The sequence below is a fragment of the Nerophis lumbriciformis genome, linkage group LG31 (assembly GCF_033978685.3).
Source record: "Nerophis lumbriciformis linkage group LG31, RoL_Nlum_v2.1, whole genome shotgun sequence".
Lineage (NCBI taxonomy): Eukaryota > Metazoa > Chordata > Actinopteri > Syngnathiformes > Syngnathidae > Nerophis > Nerophis lumbriciformis.
Window position 1 is genome coordinate 24,586,533 of NC_084578.2, and position 24,319 is coordinate 24,610,851.

Consider the following 24,319-nt stretch of genomic DNA (forward strand, 5'->3'; position numbering starts at 1 on the left):
GTATTGAACAAAGGTTGCAAATAATTATGTATATGTGATTTATTTTTATTTTTTTCCATAAATTTGCTAATTTAAAAAGAAAAAAAAAACTTTTCACATTGTCATTATGGGGAATTTTTGTATAGAGTTTTGAAAACAAAAATGAATGTATTCCATTTTGGAACAAGGCTGTAACATAACATGTGGAAAAATTAAAGCGCTGTGAATACATGTAATAAGTATTATTACATACCGTATTTTCCGCACTATAAGGCGCACCGGATTATTAGCCGCACCTTCAATGAATTACATATTTCATAACTTTGTCCACCAATAAGCCGCCCCGGATTATAAGCCGCGCCTACGCTGCGCTAAAGGGAATGTCAAAAAAACAGTCAGATAGTTCAGTCAAACTTTAATAATATATTGAAAACCAGCGTTCTAACAACTCTGTCCCAAAATGTACGCAAATGTGCAATCACATAGTAAAATTCAAAATGGTGTAGAGCAATAGCAACATAATGTTGCTCGAACGTTAATGTCACAACACACAAAATAAACATAGCGCTCACCTTCTGAAGTTATTCTTCATTCGTAAATCCTTCGAATTCTTCGTCTTCGGTGTCCGAATTGAAAAGTTGCGCAAGCGTGGGATCCAAAAATGGCCGGCTCCGTCTCGTCGAAGTCATCGGATTCAGTGTCGCTGTTGTTGTGCAGCAGTTCTGTGAATCCTGCCTTTCGGAAAGCTCGGACCACAGTTGTGACCGAAATATCTGCCCAGGCATTTACGATCCACTGGCAAATGTTGGCGTATGTCGTCCGGCGCTGTCTGCCCGTCTTAGTGAAGGTGTGTTCGCCTTCGGAGCTGTGTGAAAAAAGCCACCCGGCCTCTTCGCGTAAACTTCCCTTAACCACTCGCTCATCTTTTCTTCATCCATCCATCCCTTCGAGTTAGCTTTTATGATGACGCCGGCTGGAAAGGTCTCTTTTGGCAAGGTCTTCCTTTTGAATATCACCATGGGTGGAAGTTAGCATGGCAAGCTAGAACCACAGTGAAGGATGACTTCTCATTCCCTGTGGTGCGAATATTCACCGTACGTGCTCCCGTTCCACAGTGCGGTTCACAGGAATATCAGTTGCTGTGAAATACGGTAGTAATCCGTGTGCGGATGGAGAGATTGCGTCTTTTTATGAACCGGATCCTTGTCGCTTAGTAGGAGCCATTTTGTGGTCTTTACAGATGTAAACAGGAAATGAAACGTACGGTGATATCCGCGCGTTTTTTCTTCTTCTTCCGGGGGCGGGTGGTTGCTTACAGTAGAAGAAGAAGCGCTTCCTGTTCTATGGGGGCGGGTGCTTTCCTTGGCGGTTGCTTGCGTAGAAGAAGAAGCGCTTCCTGTTCTACCGGGAAAAAAGATGGCGGCTGTTTACCGAAGTTGCGAGATCGAAACTTTATGAAAATGAATCGTAATAAAGCGCACCGGGTTATAAGGCGCACTGTCAGCTTTTGAGAAAAATTGTGGTTTTTAGGTGCGCCTTATAGTGCGGAAAATACGGTAGGTACTGTATGTATAAATAGATCATATATTTATATATACTTACAAAAAATACCTTTATTTACACATAAAGTATTAAATAAATCATAACATAATGAAAAAATAATGTATATATGTGTGGATTTGGTTGAGCTTCGGAATCCAAACAAGCAAAAAACAATTGCCAACTTCAATACAATAACATGATGATCTTTACTCATTATCTTGATGATAAAACAAAGAGCAGCTTGTTAATCACTGATATTAATTATGAATGATCTCTATTATATACAATGAAAACTCAAAATAAATAAACACATTTTATATCTTAAGTTATAACACTAAATTGGCCCCAGTGTGTGAATGTGAGTGTGAATGTTGTCTGTCTATGTGTTGGCCCTGCGATGAGGTGGCGACTTGTCCAGGGTGTACCCCGCCTTCTGCCCAAATGTAGCTGAGATAGGCGCCAGCACCCCCCCCGCGACCCCAAAAGGGACAAGCGGTAGAAAATGGATGGATGGAAGTTATAATTTCAAAGAACACACCAAGGAACATGTATATAGTGAAAAAGCTTATGAATATTGTCAAGTTCAAACACTGATGACATCTATTAAACAAGACAAGAAGCAAAGAATTAAACAGAATTCAATTTAGCTCAATTTGAGGAGAGACGCTTGGACATCTGTACCCTTGTACAGTGTCATTACGCTCTGCCAAAAGATTGTACGCCACCCCGTTTATTTGGACTTTCTCTGACCACATGACTGCTTCGCAGGAACGAGGTCGTAAACATCGCTTTTGATTACAACAGTTCAAAAGAAAAGGTCGTAAACAGTTCACAGAAAAGGTCGTAAAAGAGTTCTAAAAGAGGTCCGTAATACAGTTCAAAAAGAGGTTCGTAATACTGTACAGTTGAAAAAGGAGGTTCAACAAGAGGTCGTCTGGAACTTGGGCAGATCTTGCCATCTCTCCGCTTTGTAGTCCTTGGGTTAAAACAATATATTTCTGTTGATTACAATATATGAAAGAAAACATAAATACCTTCATGTTGCTTCCCCCCTTACACAGTGGAGTTTTACAAGCCTTCTTCTTGGCAAGTTTCCAAAGAAACCTTTTGCTTTTCACCGGGCACTCAATGTAACATAACGTTTTTGAGATAACTTAGAAACAATTATTCCAGTGTTTCCCACACATTCATTTATTTGTGGCGGCCCGCCACGAAAGAATTACGTCCGCCACAAATGGATTTTTCGGCTTTTGACTCGCTCGACCGCTCATAAAAGCAATGGGACTGTCTGTGAATGTTGGGGAAAAAAACTTAAATGGTGCCTTTTGGCGATAGTTAGCAGCTTGGTGGCTCATAGCCGGCTAGCTAACGCTTGCTAGCATGGTAGCATTGCTTCATTTTTACAGGTGTTATAGGTAGATAGTAGTGATGGGTCCGGCAACACCGATGCATCGGCGCATGCGTCGAGCTCATAGAGCGAAACCCTGTGTCGGTGCGCGTACCGCTTTTAGAAAGTCACGTGACCGATCATGAGCTGTTTTGGTCACGTGACCGATACGCGAACTGTGTCGCACTGACGCCTCCTCTGTGCCCTGTGAGCGGCTCTTTTCTACAGCCGGAGAAATAATAACTAAGAAGAGAAAGCGTCTAAAATTGAATACGTTGGAAAAACTGTTTTTTTTTAATAAAAATGTGTAAAAAAATAAATAAAATAATTTCCAGGTCCACAAGCATCCTCATTCACAACACGTTCTCTTAGATTTCCATGTTATGATACATGTTCACATTATTTATTGACTGTATCTAAAAAAGACAAAAAATATATTTTTATTTAAATGAAGTTATGAAATAATCCTAAATGAAATACAATGACTTGGTTTATATTATTGTATATACTAGGTCAGTGGTTCTCAACCTTTTTTCAGCAATGTACCCCCTGTGAATTTTTTTTTTAATTCAAGTACCGTATTTTCCGCACTATAAGGCGCACCTAAAAACCACAAATTTTCTCAAAAGCTGACAGTGCGCCTTATAACCCGGTGCGCTTTATATATGGATAAATATTAAGATTCATTTTCATAAAGTTTAGGTCTCGCAACTACGGTAAACAGCCGCCATCTTTTTTCCCCGTAGAAGAAGCGCGCGGTGCATGCTGGGATATGTGACGTTTCATTTCCATTTGTGTGTTTATGTAAAGACCCCAAAATGGCTCCTATTAAGTGTGTTGTCTGTCTAATTATAAATAATGCAGACGAGGTGTGTTAACTGAGTTCTCAACGTTTACTCACAGCGTGCTCATAACCACATTCGAACTGCCAGCATACAACAACGCTTCTCAGGGCTACCGCGCATGCTCGTAACTATCGTTGCATGCTGGGTAGTGTAGTTGTTATATTTGCTAGCTCATAACATCACATTAAGAGACACGCTTACGCGCTTAATTCAATACTCGCCGTCATTCCGGGTGGATTGACAAAAGACCTCCAGCCGCTAGATATTGGTGTCAACAGGGCAGTCGAAGCTAGACTGCTAACTGCGTGGGAACAATGGATGACAGAAGGCGAACACACCTTCACTAAGACGAGGAGGCAGCGCCAGACGACGCCAACATCTGCCAGTGGATCGTAAATTTGCCCAACTTTTCACTTCGGACACCGAAGACGAAGGATTTACGAATGAAGAATAACTTCAGAAAGTGAGCGCTATGTTTATTTTGTGTGTTGTGACATTAACGTTCGAGCAACATTATGTTGCTATTGCTCTGCACTATTTTGAATTTTACTATGTTTGTGATTGCACATTTGCGTACATTTTGGGAGTGAACAGAGTTGTTAGAACGCTGGTTTTTAATATATTATTAAAGTTTGACTGACCTATCTGACTGTTTTTTTGACATTCCCTTTAGCGCAGCGTAGGCGCGGCTTATAGTCCGGGGCGGCTTATTGGTGGACAAAGTTATGAAATATGCCATTCATTGAAGGTGCGGCTAATAATCCGGTGCGCTTATAGTGCGGAAAATACGGTACCCCCTAATCAGAGCAAAGCATTTTTGGTTGAAAAAAAAAAGATGAAGTAAAATACAGCACTATGTCATCAGTTTCTGATTTATTAAATTGTATAACAATGCAAAATATTGCTCATTTGTAGTGGTCTTTCTTGAACTATTTGGAAAAAAAGATATAAAAATAGCTAAAAACTTGTTGAAAAATAAACAAGTGATTCAATTATAAATAAAGATTTCTACACCTAAAAGTAATAATCAACTTAAAGTGCCCTCTTTGGGGATTGTATTAGAGCTCCATCTGGATTCATGAACTTAATTCTAAACATTTCTTCACAAAAAAAAAAAATCTTTAACATCAATATTCATGGAACATGTCCACAAAAAATCTAGCTGTCAACACTGAATATTGCATTGTTGCATTTCTTTTCACAGTTCTTTTTGACAGACATTTTAGTGACAAACCTGAGCTTGTGCTTCATGGAGTTTATGAACTTACATTCATATTTTGTTGAAGTATTATTCAATAAATATATTTATAAAGGAATTGTTGCTATTTTTAGAATATTTTTAAAAAATCTCACGTACCCCTTGGTATACCTTCAAGTACCCCCAGGGGTACGCGTACCCCCATTTGAGAACCACTGTACTAGGTCATAAAATCAGTGTCAGTTGAGTCGGTCCATAGGTTGCCTGTAGGGATTTTTAATGTCCAGCAGATGTCAGTATTTAGTGACACAGTATCGACACAGTATCAATACAGTTTTGCAATGTGTCGAAACGCTTCATGAGGCCTCATCAACCCATCACTAGTAGATAGGTTACAGCTGCATCGCTCGCGGCTCGTCATATATTTAACGTTAATCCGCGATTTCACCGAGCGTTTCACTGACGGTGAGCAGCCTGACGCTGCTTCATTAACACCGCCGCTGTTTGACTCGGGGGCCGGGCAGACGCATGTAGTAACAGTCACGTGTTTTCATACCGACGAGCTAACGTGTCCAGGTTATAACCCTGTTGTCAATAAACACACATGGACTGAAGCTAAATTGTCCACTGCAGCATGTGAATGCAATGAAAAGAATACAATCTGAGCCAACCAGCTGTTAAAATGTTGTCCAGGTTAATGTTTTGGCCATTAAAGGCCTTTCATTTCAAGATTTCAACTGTGATCGGGCTTTAAACAGGTGGCTGACCTGTTCAGATGAGTGTAACTGCTACTGGTCAAATAATGTGAAATAGCATTTAATTTTACATGTATGCAATGCCATTTAAATGTATTTATAGATAATAATAATAATAATAATAAATACTGTGTAGTGTTGTAAATAGTCAACGGGAAGAATTTTAGTAAGATATAAGCCATGAGCACTACACAGCCAGAAAAAAACCTAGGCAGGACAAGTAAAAATATTGGGGCAAGTAGATTTGAGAAGTCAGGCAAGTAGAAAAAAACCTTAACGTTGAACCCTGCATGTGTTGAGCTGCTGCCGCTTAAGGTTAGACGGCACTGTACATAGAGCGGTTCTGCTCGTTAGTAATAAATTCTAATGTTGGATGTTCACTCCTTCTCACAGATGAGTATAGAAAAATATTTTCAACAGCCGAAAAGGGCTCGACTTGGAGAGGAGGTAGGCCTACAGTCCGGACCACAGGTGCGACCAGTTCAGCAGCAGCAGGAGGAGGAGGAGGAGGAGGAGGAGGTTGACTGACTGTGGCAGGACACCTCTGCCTCTGTTTCACTTCATGTTGCTGGTAAATAATATGGTTGTAGTAGTAGGCTAAAGTTAAATTATTTAGTATTCACTAATTAAAGGGGCAGAGCTTTAAGAGACATTTTAGCTTTTATATTTTATAAGATATATTTTTTGTAAGAACCACAATTAATAAATATATTTCAGCAAATCACTAATTGTTCAAATCTGTATATAAATATGTACATACAATGTTGTAATTATATTCCAACTCCGCGTTCTTCTTGGTCATCGCCGCTGCCGCCGCCGCTACCACCGCCGCTGCCGCCGCCACCGCCCTCAACCGCCGCTGCCGCCGCCACCCCCCGCCCCCTGACCACACCACCACAAATAGATGCCTGTCCTGTGGGAAACACTGTATTCTAACAAATATTTTTTGAGTATTTACATGACACTTTATAACAAAAACGGCTCTTTAAGACAAGTCACAAGGAGAATAGAAAAAAAGAACACATACAAATATATGTATCAACAGAATTTCTATTTTTTGTATGTACAAACAACATTTAGTGTATTTGTATGTGCAATTAAACAATGGAATGACAAAAGCAAATACATGACACATTGTGCAGCTAATGAGTCACCCAAGTGTTTGCTCTTACAATAACAATGTCGTTACAGCTTGGTCATTATGCAGATTCCGGAACGAAAATGAAGTATTGTTGGCAGTTTTTGGATATATTTTTAGACAGATTTAGAGGCAGAATTAATTGCTACGATTAGTAACATTGCTAAACACCTAGAACAAGTCAATTTATATTATAAATTAGAATGCAAAATAATTAAAAATACATATGTGTTCTTGTCTCTCATAAGGATTGTGAAAAATAGGCTTTTTTTTTTAAGTGTTGTTTCCCTTTAAGTTCACCATTAAAAGTCATGATTAACGCAGCGATGATTCTATGATTATTCAAAGCAACTGTGGACATAAAAGTTTGTCTTTGTTTATCCAACTGAAAGTGAGCTTGTGTTATTGTGTGTTTATGGTGAGTAGGTCAAATAATACAGTAAAATATTATTGGACTGAAGTGAGAAATTAATACTGCCAGGGCAAATGCATAAGTTTGAATGCCTTAGTTTATTTTTTAAATGTTAAATCATATGTTCTTATTGGCCAACAGGTAAAAAAAAAAGTGGAGAAATGACATGAAATAAAATATTTTAATTTAGGTGTAACTCCACCCATAACGCACATGAAAGAAGCTGAAAACAATTATCTCTGATTTATTTAAATTATATTTGATGTGTAAAGTCAAGGAAAATGTAAAGTAAATATCATTGACTGTTTATTTTTTTAACCAACCTGTTAGACCAATAAATATTTTGTACTAAAATATACTTTTTCCAGGGTTTTTTGTATGGTAAGTGATCTAGCTCATATTGTAGTTATATTTACAATAACGAAATACCCAACAAGTATACTATCAGAATGTAATTATAAGACACATTAAATATCGTGGTTAAAATATATAGTTTTTTCATCATTATCAAGTTTATTTTCTTGCCAGTTCAATTTGTTTAATTGAAGTAATAGTCTCCTGGTTCAATCCCTGCTTTTTTTGTTCCGCCCGGTACTCAAACCTGGGTTGCCGACATGACAGACGAGCGTGTTAGCTACCAAGCTAAAAGCTTAAGCTATCAAACTGATAGCTAGCCCTGGTCTTGAGATCGTCAGGGAGTGAGGTTTACGATCATACATATGGCCCATCATACATATGGCAGGCCTCTGTTACACTTTCCCCCTAAACCTCACGCTCATCCGGATCATGGTACGAACTGTAATGGGCCTGGGCTTTAGTTATTTTTTAAATAATAATGAAAACATCAAATTATTAGACTTACCTTCATTAAATGTTTTTATTCCAATTCAAACAAATCCAATATTTTCTTAAGTACCTAAAATCCAGTATATTTTTTTAATTGGCTAATAAGATATTTGTATACAACGAAAGTATATATAACTAGCCATGGCCTGAAAATCCTCTACCTACATAAACTGTCAGTAATTATTTGTTTGAACTATTTCTGATTGTTTGCTTCATGTTCATCAGGAGGGAGGAACCATAAAAAACAGGGTTTGTTCAAGGAAACCTGCCAGTGAACAGGTAAGGTAGAGTTCATTACCATGGTAACTGACATTGACTAACCTCTCTTTTTTCGAATAAAAAACCCTCAATTTCCCTCATCTCAGAGGTTTTACTTAACCTGCTTTCTGGAATATACCTCAGCACACTACTGACTTTTACCCTGGCACGTATCAGAGAATCTTTAACACACACTGCAACTCAACACATTCTCTCACTGTGTGTTCTCATGTGTTTTTTAAATTTTACTTTTTGTTCAAAACCTTCACCACACAGAGAACAGGTAAGCATTTTCTATTGAGTGTGTATTTTAGTGTGCGTTTTCAAATTTCCTTTCTGAGTGAAACTTTTACCACAAACTGAGCACACAAATGGTCTGTCACCAGAGTGCGTTCTCAAAGGTTTTACACACCGTTTCTCTATAGTGTGTATTTTAAAGTGTGTTGTCAAATTTCCTTTGTAATAGAATCTTTTACCACAAATTGAGCACATGAAGGGTTTCTCGCCAGTGTGTGTTATTGTGTGTCTTACAAAACTTGATCTGTCAGAAAAGCTTTTGTCGCAGCTGGAACATGAAAAAGGTTTCTCTCCAGTGTGTATTCTCATGTGTTTTGTTAAAGATCCTTTCTGAGCAAAACTTCTACTGCAAACTGAGCATATGAATGGTTTTTCTCCGGTGTGTATTGCCATGTGTTTTGTCAGATGGGATTGTTGTACAAAACCTATACCACACACTGAACAGGTAAACTGTTTATCTCTTGTGTGGATTCTTGTGTGCTGTGTCAAATTTCCTTGATGAGTGAAACCTTTACCACACACAGTGCATATGAATGGTCTTTCACCAGTGTGTATTCTCATGTGCCTTCCAAGATTTGTTCTGTCACAAAAGCTTTCATTGCAGCTTGAACATGAAAAAGGTTTTTCTCCCGTGTGTATTTTCATGTGTTTGGTCAAACTTGCCTTCTGGGGAAAACTTTTACCACAAACTGAGCACATGTATGGTTTCTCTCCAGTGTGTATTATCATGTGTGTTTTCAGTAGGCTATGATATTTAAAAGTTTTGTCACAATGAGAGCATTTAAAATGTGTGTTGTCAGTGTCACGTGTCATACCAGCTTGATAGTCTTCATCATCGGTGTCAAAAGAGTGTGATGTTGTGTCCTCACTCTCTGATAGTGGAATTAAGAGGTTATCTGCTTGTGATCCACCACAGTGGTCTCCATGAGCTTCTGTTATGTGTCGAGTTGAGCTGCTGCTTGAAGGCTCCACCTCTCTCTTCTCACTTTCAACTTTGATCTCATCACCCTCACTCTTCACAATGTCACCAATCACCCGGAACTCCCACAACCTATGCTCTCCCTCCTGACTGATGCTGGGTTCCTCCTCTTCCTTTTTGGTATGGGGGGGCCATGGTTCATCCTCTTCTTCTTTAATATGGGGGGACTGTGGCTCCACCTCTTCAAAGTAGGGGTTCTGTGGCTCCTCTTCTTCCTCTTTAATCTGAGGGGGCTGTAGCTTCTCCTGCTTCATGTTGGAGGTCCACTCCTGCTGCTCGGGAGGAAGATGTTCTTCACTGACGTCTGCAGGACACAAGAAGACAAAGACATACTTAAGAAAGTTTTGCTTAGTTACATGAGACATTGTCCTGCACCAGCATACATTCTCTCAATGTCAAAGAGGATTTCACAAATCACCACATTGACGTTCACTCTATGGGGTGACAAGGGGAGAAATTTTACTCCTGTACTATCCCACAGAAAAAAAGTTCCCCGTCAAACTCCTGTTAAAATGACAACCGCTTAGGGATTGATATTGTTCTGCCCTTTATTTTCTAAAGGTACAATTTGTTTATTCTTTTTTTACATGCACTGTGACATCAAAGAGCTAAGTGGTCATCCTAAAAATTGACATCAAAGAGCCTGGTAGCCAAGTTGAAATCAGTTTCTCAGTCAAATGTCTGCTGAAAGCGGCATTTTTCAACTTTTTGTAAGCTTTGTGCTTTTGCCCCTTCAAAAGCATTGTCTGTAAGTATTTGTATGTGAAAGTAAAGACATATATACTTCATTTTCTGTTGTGCTACCTTATGTAAAATTGTGAAGTTTGTAAATGTTTATTTCCATCACGATTGCTTCATGTTTTGTGCCTTTGAGGAGCTTCCAAATGATTTACCTTTGTATTTCACTTGTATATAAGAATTGTACTTCTATGCAGTCATTTATCTGTGTGTATTTGTTAATTTTCTTTAGTTTCACTCTGATTTATACTGGATTTGTCAGTGTCGCCAAATAAATAACTTTGATGCTACTTCTAAATTCACACACAAGGGGAACAGTACAATGAAAATATGTGTACGCAGCTGGTCTGAACAACACTCTGTAACATTACATACAGGCAATCCAGCTAAGTCCACTCTGAGTTCTTGGCAGCTTGTTTGCCCACCAAGTGTTTGAGCCGGTGCGGAGTCTTCAACAGGACAGGATGTCACGTGGAACAAAAAACTCCTATTTATTTGCCTTAGTCGGTTGGTAATACATTGACTTTCTTCTCTTTCTTTTTTTGAGTACTTTGTGTTCTGTAGTTGTTATTTTTGCTCAAAATATATGGCAACAATAAGAGATCATCTGTGGTAAAATAGGATATATAATGACACAGATTTGACAACCCTAGTAATAGTTAAGGCTGTCAAATTTAACGAGTTAACAAATGATCTCATTACTCATGTATAGTTGCAGATTAATCACCCAATTTATTTTGACCGCACATGCTCTTTTAGCTTAAAGGGGAACTGCACTTTTAAAAAAAAATGTTGCCTATCGTTCACAATCATTATGAGCAGGGGTCACCAAACTACGGCCCGCGGGCCGGATCCGGCCCCCCAGCATCCAAAATCCGGCCCACGGGAAGTCCCAAGTTAAATTTGTATTTATTTATTTTTAATTATTTTTTTTTTATCTTTCTTTTCTAATCCATTTTCTACCGCTTGTTACTCTCAGTGTCTCCTAGCCGCTCAGGCAAATAATATTGTCTAAAAATGAATTTTCCCATCGATAACGTGACAACGTTAAATGTTGATGAACATTAATGTTAATTGATGTCAAATGACAAAACGGATTAACTCGTTGGAATATAAAGACAATGTATAAATGTATATACACATATATATATATATATACACATATATATATATATATATATACATACACATATATATATATATATATGTATATATATATATATATATACACACAGGTAAAAGCCAGTAAATTAGAATATTTTGAAAAACTTGATTTATTTCAGTAATTGCATTCAAAAGGTGTAACTTGTACATTATATTTATTCATTGCACACAGACTGATGCATTCAAATGTTTATTTCATTTAATTTTGATGATTTGAAGTGGCAACAAATGAAAATCCAAAATTCCGTGTGTCACAAAATTAGAATATTACTTAAGGCTAATACAAAAAAGGGATTTTTAGAAATGTTGGCCAACTGAAAAGTATGAAAATGAAAAATATGAGCATCCCAAACCATCACTGATGGTGGAAACTTTACACTAGACTTCACTGATGGTTTGGTTTGCATTTCCTTTGGAAATCGAGGTCCCAGAGTCTGGAGGAAGACAGGAGAGGCACAGGATCCACGTTGCCTGAAGTCTAGTGTAAAGTTTCCACCATCAGTGATGGTTTGGGGTGCCATGTCATCTGCTGGTGTCGGTCCACTCTGTTTCCTGAGATCCAGGGTCAACGCAGCCGTCTACCAGCAAGTTTTAGAGCACTTCATGCTTCCTGCTGCTGACCTGCTCTATGGAGATGGAGATTTCAAGTTCCAACAGGACTTGGCGCCTGCACACAGCGCAAAATCTACCCGTGCCTGGTTTACGGACCATGGTATTTCTGTTCTAAATTGGCCCGCCAACTCCCCTGACCTTAGCCCCATAGAAAATCTGTGGGGTATTGTGAAAAGGAAGATGCAGAATGCCAGACCCAAAAACGCAGAAGAGTTGAAGGCCACTATCAGAGCAACCTGGGCTCTCATAACACCTGAGCAGTGCCAGAAACTCATCGACTCCATGCCACGCCGCATTAACGCAGTAATTGAGGTAAAAGGAGCTCCAACCAAGTATTGAGTATTGTACATGCTCATATTTTTCATTTTCGTACTTTTCAGTTGGCCAACATTTCTAAAAATCCCTTTTTTGTATTAGCCTTAAGTAATATTCTAATTTTGTGACACACGGAATTTTGAATTTTCATTTGTTGCCACTTCAAATCATCAAAATTAAATGAAATAAACATTTGAATGCATCAGTCTGTGTGCAATGAATAAATATAATGTACAAGTTACACCTTTTGAATGCAATTACTGAAATAAATCAAGTTTTTCAAAATATTCTAATTTACTGGCTTTTACCTGTATAATGGTCAATGCTGGCCTTGGGGGCGGGCGTTGACCTCTCTTCATGCTCCGGACTAATGGGCTACTGGCATTTGTTGAGCTTCTGGACATCGCTTGTCTTTCGGCTCGGCTTCAAAGTGTTTGGTAGAATTCGCAAGCAATAGCAATTATCACTTGGCAGGGGTTGCGACGTGGACGCTTCTACCATGACCACCACCGGCCAATCAAAAGTGGTTAAAGGAAACAGCAAGTTTGTGTGCACCAATAACAAACAACACGAACCCGAGAGGGACAAGTGGTAGAAAATGGATGGATGGATGGACTTCAATGTGTCATGGGTCATCCTCGATGAAAAGTTGACATGGAAAGCTCATATATTGCGTGTGAAGTGAAGTGAATTATATTTATACAGCGCTTTTTCTCTAGTGACTCAAAGCGCTTCACATAGTGAAACCCAATATCTAAGTTACATTTAAACCAGTGTGGGTGGCACTGGGAGCAGGTGGGCAAAGTGTCTTGCCCAAGGACACAACGGCAGTGACTAGGATGGCGGAAGCGGGAATCGAACCTGGAACCCTCAAGTTGCTGGCACGGCCACTCTACCAACCGAGCTATACCACCCCATGTGAAAAATAAGGTATCTAAAAGCTTATTTATTTTCAACAAAGTTAAATACAGTTACCCATATAATACAATGAGAATGTTATATTGCTCAATTATTCTACCTTACTTAAATTACTGTGTATAAATATGGGGAAATACATATCACAGCAACATAATGCCTTTATTTCTTTTACAGAAAAGAGCAATTTGTATTATTTTTAAAGTAGGATATAGATCACACAAATGCACTCTTCATTAGGTCAGGATTATTAAAACTAAAAAACATTGCAGAATTGCACACTCTATTAATGATGTTCAAAGCTAGAAATAAAGTTCTTCCGAAGGACTTACAAAAGTTATTCGTTTTTTATTTATTTTTTAATATATTTTATTAATATTATTTTTGAATTTTCCCCCTCTCTCAGGGGGGAAACTCGGCGGGGCGGTTGCTGGTTGTTCCATCTCCATCGTTGGGGTCCCTGCAGGTGGGGTGGGTGGTTCACGTGGCCCCGTGCCGGGTGGTCCTGCGGCGGCCAATTTGGGTGGGGTGGCCGGGGGATGGCCTCGCCGCGCTCTCCGGGGGTGGGGGGCAGGCTCGTGGGGGCCCGGTTGCCGGTGGGGCGGGGGAAGTCTTCCCGTCTGGGTCCCTCGGGCGGGGCGTCTCGCCTTTCTACCCGTGTGGGGTGTGGTCTCTCGCTGGCTTGGGGTCTGGCTGTCCCCTGCTTTTCTCGTGCCCTGTCCTCTGCCGGGTGCGTCTGTCTGCGGCCTGCTGCTGGCCCTTGTGGGCGGTGCGGTGGGCCGGGCTCTGGGGTTCCTGTTGCTGGCCGGCTTGGCTGCGTGGGGGCGGTGGTCCCTGGTTCCCTGGGCACCACACCTACTGTTTGTGGGTTGGGCTCTCGGGTGGGCTGGGGCCGTGTTCTGGCTCCCACGCACTCTGGGAGTCGAATATATTGTACATACAAATTCACATATGCTCACATACATATATAGGTACCTACGCTCCCACATACATACACAAATACAGTACATATTTACATACTTAAAGTTCGTACACCCACACGCACATTCAATATACAAACATACACATACTGTACATATACACTCACTGTACAAGCACATATACACATTCTGTACATATACATTCACTGTACAAACACATATACACATTCTGTACATATACAAGTACATATGCATACATACACTCATGCACATAATCACGTTTCATCAAACATATATTAACGTTGTTGCCCTAGGGTAAACTGGGTATAACCAGAGGTGGGTAGTAACGCGCTACATTTACTTGAGTAACTTTTGGGATAAATTGTACTTCTAAGAGTAGTTTTAATGCAACATACTTTTTCTTTTACTTAAGTATATTTATAGAGAAGGAACGCTACTTTTACTCCGCTACTTTTACTCCGCTACTTTTATTTACATTCAGCTCGCTACTAATTTTTATCGATCTGTTAATGCACGCTTTGTTTGTTTTGGTTTGTCAGACAGACCTTCATAGTGCCTGCCTTACTGGTGACGTTTCACTTCGTTCCACCAATCAGATGCAGTCACTGGTGACGTTGGACCAATCAAACAGAGCCAGGTGGTCACATGACCTGACTTAAACAAGTTGAAAAACTTATTGGAGTGTTACCATTTAGTGGTCAATTGTAGGGAATATGTACTGTACTGTGCAATCTACTAATAACAGTTCCAATCAATCAATCAAAAGTGTGAAGGAAAAAAGATAATTTTTTATTTCAACCGTACATCCTGTCAAAAGCCTAAAGACTGACCGCACATGAGGACGTTCCTGTCTTCACAATAAAAGTGCCACTCCATCGCGCCTGCGCTTTCAAAATAAGAGTCTCCGAAAGCCAGCGCAAACAAGCTGGCAAGCTACGGAGTTTGACGCCAATATATTTATTGTAAAGTATATAAAAACGAATATGGAAGCTGGAAACTTTCATGTGGTATTAGACAGAAAGGAGGAACTTTTCTTCTCCTCCATTTGAAAACGTGGACGTTATCATCACTGCTGTCTGATTACAATCAACGCAAGTCATCAGAATCAGGTAATACACCAACTTATATTCTAGTCTTCATGAAAGAAAGGAATCTATATGTGTTAAACATGCATGTATATTCATTAAAACACCTTTAACATGTAAACAAAAACAGCAAAATAAATACATATAAATGATATACTGTATATATCAATGTATATGTATCTATGTATATATATATATATATATATATATATATATATATATATATATATATATATATATATATGAGTGTGTATGTTACTCATCAGTTACTCAGTACTTGAGTAGTTTTTTCACAACATACTTTTTACTTTTACTCAAGTAAATATTTGGGTGACTACTCCTTACTTTTACTTAAGTAATAAATCTCTAAAGTAACAGTACTCTTACTTGAGTACAATTTCTGGCTACTCTACCCACCTCTGGGTATAACACATGGCACACGGACAAAGCTTAACCTATTGATACTATAACAATCTACAAGGTTAATGTAGGTTGCTTCTCTTTCTCCCCCTCCATTTTTCTGCATTCTTTCATATCTCAAGTTATCATTACATATATGTATTGTTGCATTTGAACAACTGTATTGTTGATAATAAAGGTAAAGTATTGGTATTGTTCATTATCAATAGCGCTATTTCTATTGGTATTTGTATTGCTCCATTTGTAGTGTAATAATGCCATTGTCATTTCTGTATTATTTTTTATTTTCGCTGACTGCTTATTTGCTATTACGTTTACCATCATATTTGTACATATCGTATTTGCTGATGTTGCTCTATTGTTGTTGTTGTTGTTGTTGTTGTGTTTGCTGTTGTTGTTTTTCTCTCTCTGTCTAATCCCCCTCTTGTCCCCACAATTTCCCCCTCTGTCTTCTTTTTTTTCCTCTTTCTATCCCCTCCTGCTCCGGCCCGGCTGCACTAAATGATAATATAAATACATTTAATAAAGTCAAATACAAATAAGGCAACAAGAGAAGTATCCTACACTTCTCTTTTGTAAAGTAAATCTGAACAGCCCACATGGGCATCTACATCAACTATATGATTTGCCTGAGAAGCTGGAGAGGACAAAAAAAATAAAAATAATAAAAAATAAAAAATAAAAAGTTATTCGTGTTCACGTCTGAAGATGAGAATCACAGAAGGCCGTATGACTTTAAACATCCAAGAGCGCGAACAAATTTGAAACAAATGCACGGATTTATCTAAAGAAAGACTTAAAAAGTTGTAAGAATAGTTTTGAACTTAAAAACAGTTACAAAAAGAGACGACTGGCAATATATATCAAACTGACCCCAAAGGGGACAAGCGGTAGAAAAAGGATGGATGAATGGATGGATTTTTGATTTTGATTGGTGTCATTGTGAAACTGCTTAAACGAAAATTAAAAGTATGTTGGAGTTCTGGTGTTGGTGGAGGGAACAGTGATAAAGTCAACTAAAATAATTTGTGTTAAAAAAGGGGGCAGATAAATATAAGAATATTATTCTTCCATTTGCTCCTTTTTGATCATGGAAATGTATAAGAAACAAAAAAACAATGAAAGTGTGAACTGTACGTGGCTTGTATATATGCATTTTCATGAAAGGAATAAAAAGAAATGATGATGATGATTGTAGCAATAGGAATTGCTTGTATGTGTGTTGTTCCTACCGGGAGGGTTTAGAGCAGGGGTGCTCAATACGTCGATCGCGATCTACCAGTCGATCGCAAAGGTAGTATTAGTAGATCGCATTACCATATTTAAAAAAAAAAAAAAAAAAAAAAAAAAAAAAATTATTTTTTTGGTGTGTCCTGTCTAGCTTCTCAGGCAAATCATATAGTTGATGTAGATGCCCATTTCGGCTGTTCAGATTTACTTTACAAAAGAGAAGTGTAGGATACTTCTCTTGTTGCCTTATTTGTATTTGACTTTATTAAATGTATTTATATTATCATTTAGTGCAGCCGGGCCGGAGCAGGAGGAGATAGAAAGAGAAAAAAAAGAAGACAGAGGGGGAAATTGTGGGGACAAGAGGGGGATTAGACAGAGAGACAAAAACAACAACAGCAAATAACAACAACAACAACAATAGAGCAACATCAGCAAATATGACATGTACAAATATGATGGTAAAAGTAATAGCAAATAAGCAGTTAGCGAAAAATAAAAAATAATACAGAAATGACAATGAGCATTATTACACTACAAATGGATCAATACAAATACCAATATAAATAGCGCTATTGATAATGAACAATACCAATAATTTACCTTTATTATCAACAATACAGTTTTTTAAATGCAACAATACATATACGTAATGATAACTTGAGATACGAAAGAATGCAGAAAAATGGAAGGGGAGAAAGAGAAGCAACCTACATTAACCTTGTAGATTGTTATAGTCACAATAGGTTAAGCTTTGTCAGTGTGCCGTGTGTTACACCCAGTTTACCCTAGGGCAGGGGTGCTCATTACGTCGATCGCGAGCTACCGGTCGATCTCGGAGGGTGTGTCAGTCGATCACCAGCCAGGCATTAAAAAAATAGTCCTAAAAATGAGCGATCATAAATCTTTACAATGACGTCATTTTCGTCACTTGATTGACATTCACGGCACCCGAGGGTCTTCTGAGATGACGCTGGCTGCTGCCAGCTCATTAAAATTACCGACTGGAAGGCGAGAAACACTTTATTTCAACAGACTCTGGCGCCGTACCTGTCGTCAAAACTCCAAAGACCGACTGCACAGTTGCACAGTTGCGCTAACAAAATAGGAGTCTCAGAAAGCTGGCGTGCACAAGCTAGCAAGCTACGGAGTTTGCCGACAATGTATTTCTTGTAAAGTGTATACAAAGGAGTACGGAAGCTGGACAAATAAGATGCCAAAAACCAACCACTTTCATGTGGTATTGGACAGAAAGGAGGACTTTTTTTCTCCTCCATTCGAAAATGCGGACCTTATCAGCACCACTGTCTGATTCCTATCAATGCAAGTCATCAGAATCAGGTAATACACCAACTTATATTCTTGTCTTCATGAAAGAAAGGAATCTATATGTGTTAAACATGCTTGTATTATCATTAAACACCTTTAACTTGTTAACAATATTAACTATATGTATTTAACATGCTTGTATTATCATTAAACACCTTTAATTTTTTAACAATATTAACTATATGAGTTAAACATGCTTTCATTATCTTGAAACACCCTTTACTTGTTAACAATATTAACTATATGTATTAAACACACTTGTATTATCATTAAACACCTTTATTGTATTAACAATATTAACTATATGTGTTAAACATGCTTGCATTATCATTAAACACCTCTAACTTGTTAACAAAAACATATATTTCATAAATAAGTAAATATAAATTATATATATGAATGAGGTAGATCCCCACGACTTGATCAATTGAAAAGTAGCTCGCCTGCAGAAAAAGTGTGAGCACCCCTGGTTTAGAGTGACGCACCGGGAGAAGCGTGCCGTATATGTTGAATGGCAACAGTTGAATAAAAGTTCCCTGTGAGTCGGGTAAAGTTCAACCGTCCAGTTTGTATAGTCATTGAAAGACAGAACAAGCTGAAACATGGTGGCAGCGGATCGTTTTGAGCGGTGAGGACAGACAGCGCAGGTACCGAAAAAACAGAGATCATTTTTCGAACGAAGCTAAAGGAAGCTCAGTGCTGTTAGCATAACAGTGAGCTACGCGACATGACCACTGAGCAGGCAGAAAATACAAGCTCAAGAGGTACGAGGATGGATGGATTAAAACCCCCTCAACAATGGTGTATGTATGGACTCTGTGAATCTTGCCAAGTCATGGAAGACCGGATGCAGAAGAAACCGCGCGGGTAAAACTTTTTTACTACCTCATTGGAGAATGGGGCAGAGAACTACCGTATGTGGAACGCTAACAGGCTCAAACACAAGAGTGACTGTTTCCAGTTTGATCACCAAGCTAGATGGACATTGCAGCCCCAAAGTGAATGAAACCGTGGAAAGATACAGATTTTTCGCACAAAACCAAACTGCGGGAGAATCAATCGACACATATGTGACCGACTTGAGATCGCTGGCAAGTTCCTTCAACTTTGGGCAATTAAAAGATTCGCTAATAAGAGACAGGATTGTTTGCGGCACGCATAGCTCCAGTTGGAGAGAAAGACTACTCAGAGAGGACAAGTTAGATCTGGACAAATGTTTACTAATTTGCTGGTCAATGGAGATTTCACGAGAGTTCAGACAGCAAAGCAATAGAAGGACATGGCACAGATGATGTACACGCAGTGAAACATGCAACAACCAGAAAAGTCAGGATTAATGAAATATCTTGCAAATACTGTGGAAAAACACATGAAAGGCTCAAGCAAAAGCGCCCAGCTTTTGGGGAAAAAATTTAAGAAATGTAGCAAGGACAATCATTTTGCAGTGGCATGCAGAAGCAGTACAGGTATGAAAGAATACTACCGTATTTTCCGCACTATAAGGCGCACCTAAAAACCACAAATTTTCTCAAAAGCTGACAGTGCGCCTTATAACCCGGTGCGCTTTATATATGGATAAATATTAAGATTCATTTTCATAAAGTTTAGGTCTCGCAACTACGGTAAACAGCCGCCATCTTTTTTCCCCGTAGAAGAAGCGCGCGGTGCATGCTGGGATATGTGACGTTTCATTTCCATTTGTGTGTTTATGTAAAGACCCCAAAATGGCTCCTATTAAGTGTGTTGTTTGTCTAATTATAAATAATGCAGACGAGGCGTGTTAACTGAGTTCTCAACGTTTTCTCACAGCGTGCTCATAACCACATTCGAACTCCCAGCATACAACAACGCTTCTCAGGGCTACCGCGCATGCTCGTAACTATCGTTGCATGCTGGGTAGTGTAGTTGTTATATTTGCTAGCTCATAACAGCACATTGAGAGACACGCTTACGCGCTTAATTCAATACTCGCCGTCATTCCGGGTGGATTGACAAAAGACCTCCAGCCGCTAGATATTGGTGTCAACAGGGCATTCGAAGCTAGACTGCTAACTGCGTGGGAACTTCTCAGGGCTACCGCGCATGCTCGTAACTATCGTTGCATGCTGGGTAGTGTAGTTGTTATATTTGCTAGCTCATAACAGCACATTGAGAGACACGCTTACGCGCTTAATTCAATACTCGCCGTCATTCCGGGTGGATTGACAAAAGACCTCCAGCCGCTAGATATTGGTGTCAACAGGGCATTCGAAGCTAGACTGCTAACTGCGTGGGAACAATGGATGACAGAAGGCGAACACACCTTCACTAAGACGAGGAGGCAGCGCCAGACGACGCCAACATCTGCCAGTGGATCGTAAATTTGCCCAACTTTTCACTTCGGACACCGAAGACGAAGGATTTACGAATGAAGAATAACTTCAGAAAGTGAGCGCTATGTTTATTTTGTGTGTTGTGACATTAACGTTCGAGCAACATTATGTTGCTATTGCTCTGCACTATTTTGAATTTTACTATGTTTGTGATTGCACATTTGCGTACATTTTGGGAGTGAACAGAGTTGTTAGAACGCTGGTTTTTAATATATTATTAAAGTTTGACTGACCTATCTGACTGTTTTTTTGACATTCCCTTTAGCGCAGCGTAGGCGCGGCTTATAGTCCGGGGCGGCTTATTGGTGGACAAAGTTATGAAATATGCCATTCATTGAAGGTGCGGCTAATAATCCGGTGCGCCTTATAGTGCGGAAAATACGGTACATGAAAAAAGTTCACACAATAGCAGAGACTGATTCAGATTCATGTGAAGAGATAATGACTGTCACAGCAGTAACAACAAAAGCAGCAGAAGTGAACCAAATAGAGAAACAAAACGGCAAAACAGAGCAACTGTTTGCTGGGATGAAGATTAAAGAAAACATTGTGAACTTCCAGATTGACTGAGGTGCAACTTGCATCGTCATTTCAATCAACCTGCTGTATCCAGATGTGAAATTGGAGCACACTGACAAGGTGTTGGTAATGTACAATAAGTCTAAGTTGTGTCCGTTAGGAAAATGCAAAGTTAAGATGACAAATCCAAGAAATCAGAAGAAGTACAAAGTTGAGTTTCAAGTTGTAGGAGCAGACTGTAAAACTGCACTTCTTGGCCGCAGCGCAAGTGAAGACATGAAACTCATTCAGGTCCTATACGACAACATTTATGCAATGTATAGTATTGTGACAAAAGAGCCGGTGACAGGAGACACTTGGCAGCTGGACGACATAAAGACTGAGTTTCAGGACGTGTTTACAGGCGACGGCTGCTTACAAGGTGAATATAAACTGGCTGAATGTTGCACTTAACTGCTCAGCAATGCATGATATGTCCACGTTCATGAAAGGATTAGAAATGAACGACACACATGGCTCAAGCTGATCCAGGTCACAAAACCTGTTCCCAAACTCTTGCTCAACTCTGTTTATGACCTGAGAGTACTTTTCTGCAACTTTGTCAAAAGCCTCAGATGCAGAAGCATTGTCTTTCAGCACCATCTGCACAGAGGGAAAGTGCGGCACTTTTTTTCTCTGTAAATGCCAGCTCACTGGTAAGTGCTGCTATTTGAGCTACAGTATTTTCCGCCCTATAAGGCGCACCGGATTATTAGCCGCACCTTCAATGAATGGCATATTTCATAACTTTGTCCACCAATAAGCCGCCCCGGACTATAAGCCGCGCCTACGCTGCGCTAAAGGGAATGTCAAAAAAACAGTCAGATAGGTCAGTCAAACTTTAATAATATATTAAAAACCAGCGTTCTAACAACTCTGTTCACTCCCAAAATGTACGCAAATGTGCAATCACAAACATAGTAAAATTCAAAATAGTGCAGAGCAATAGCAACATAATGTTGCTCGAACGTTAATGTCACAACACACAAAATAAACATAGCGCTCACTTTCTGAAGTTATTCTTCATTCGTAAATCCTTCGTCTTCGGTGTCCGAAGTGAAAAGTTGGGCAAATTTACGATCCACTGGCAGATGTTGGCGTCGTCTGGCGCTGCCTCCTCGTCTTAGTGAAGGTGTGTTCGCCTTCTGTCATCCATTGTTCCCACGCAGTTAGCAGTCTAGCTTCGAATGCCCTGTTGACACCAATATCTAGCGGCTGGAGGTCTTTTGTCAATCCACCCGGAATGACGGCGAGTATTGAATTAAGCGCGTAAGCGTGTCTCTCAATGTGCTGTTATGAGCTAGCAAATATAACAACTACACTACCCAGCATGCAACGATAGTTACGAGCATGCGCGGTAGCCCTGAGAAGCGTTGTTGTATGCTGGGAGTTAGAATGTGGTTATGAGCACGCTGTGAGTAAACGTTGAGAACTCAGTTAACACGCCTCGTCTGCATTATTCATAATTAGACAGACAACACACTTAATAGGAGCCATTTTGGGGTCTTTACATAAACACACAAATGGAAATGAAACGTCACATATCCCAGCATGCACCGCGCGCTTCTTCTACGGGGAAAAAAGATGGCGGCTGTTTACCGTAGTTGCGAGACCTAAACTTTATGAAAATGAATCTTAATATTTATCCATATATAAAGCGCACCGGGTTATAAGGCGCACTGTCAGCTTTTGAGAAAATTTGTGGTTTTTAGGTGCGCCTTATAGTGCGGAAAATACGGTATGTTTAGAACAGGCCAGCGGGCGACTCATCTGGTCCTTACGGGCTACCTGGTGCCCGCGGGCACCGCGTTGGTGACCCTTGGTTTAGAGTGACGCACCGGGAGAAGTGTACCATATATGTTGAATGGCAACAGTTGAATAAAGTTCCCTGTGAGTAGGGTAAAGCTCAACCGTCCAGTTTGTATAGTCATTGAAATACAGAACAAGCTGAAACAATGACGACTGTACATTATTATAAACAGAGATTTAACCCAGTTCTTGACTGTGCAGCCTAAATGCTACACAACGTGCAACGCTTTAATGACCATTTCAAAGACGCAATATTGTTGCAAATCGCACAGAGTAAATACCACATTCATTTAGATAAAATATTATCACAGGTCCTCGTGCTATGGTCAAGATTGCACTATGACGTCACTCCTAAGGCTGCATGGACGAGATAATCGCCTTTGCCACCACAATATACAATACACGCAATGAATAACACCAAAAAAAGATAAATATCAGCCGTTGATAAGTATTTTTACTCACCGTCGAGTCAATGTATGTGAGTTGTATGGCGTCTCACCTCGCCAGCTCGGTGGAAATGTTCAGCACGTACGTTGTTCTACAATTTAAACACAACACATATAGCGATTGTCGATAGCCAAATATCATCCGGAATGCGTAAACATATATTCAATAACTATGTTGTCTCTTACCCAGTAACTGGAATAGATTACACCTTTCCTCATCGATCGATATGATTAGCACAGCAACACGGAAATAGCAATAGCAAGACGTGTCGACAGGAGGTGACGTAGACCATGAGATGTACTACAAAAAGACACGTTACCGCGCAAGCGCAGTTAATGTATGCGACATGCCTACGTGTCGGCCATCTTTGCAGGGGCCACTTTACAGTACAATGTGTTGTATATTGAAAATAAATTATGACTTTCTCATTTCCTCACGTTTTCATGCAGTTTACTCTGTTTACAGCATAAATAACAATGTATTTTTGGAAGAAAATAAAATCTAAGTAAGATTGTGTTGTATGTAAGTACATATAACCACAAGAGCATAGTCCATTAAACTTGAGAGCGAATATATGAAATAGGAATAATCTTTCAACCTATGAAAAATGAATTCCGTTGTCGTTTTTTCTGATACCCTGACAATAGCCTGACAGTTTGCCCCTACTAGCTTAGGCTCATCATAGACATGCAGGTGATGATTTTTTTAAATTTAGTTTGGGATATGCTCGAGAGGGACAAGCAGTAGA

The 24,319-nt window shown here is 39.4% G+C and overlaps 1 protein-coding gene across 1 annotated transcript; it reads right to left on the reverse strand.

The window, feature by feature from the left end:
* Positions 1-6,606: 6,606 nt before the first annotated feature.
* Positions 6,607-23,882, reverse strand: LOC133574265 (uncharacterized). The gene is made up of 3 exons (XM_061926368.1): positions 23,757-23,882; positions 23,587-23,662; positions 6,607-9,940 (listed from the first exon to the last, which is right to left on the reverse strand). Exon 3 carries the CDS (start codon positions 9,888-9,890, stop codon positions 8,655-8,657), a length of 1,236 nt encoding a protein of 411 aa, XP_061782352.1. The 5' UTR covers positions 9,891-9,940; positions 23,587-23,662; positions 23,757-23,882; the 3' UTR covers positions 6,607-8,654.
* Positions 23,883-24,319: the final 437 nt, after the last annotated feature.

Coding starts and splice junctions, on each gene's coding strand:
- LOC133574265 (XM_061926368.1), bottom strand. CDS start 9,890: ATGAAGCAGGAGAAGCTACAGCCCCCTCAGATTAAAGAGGAAGAAGAG.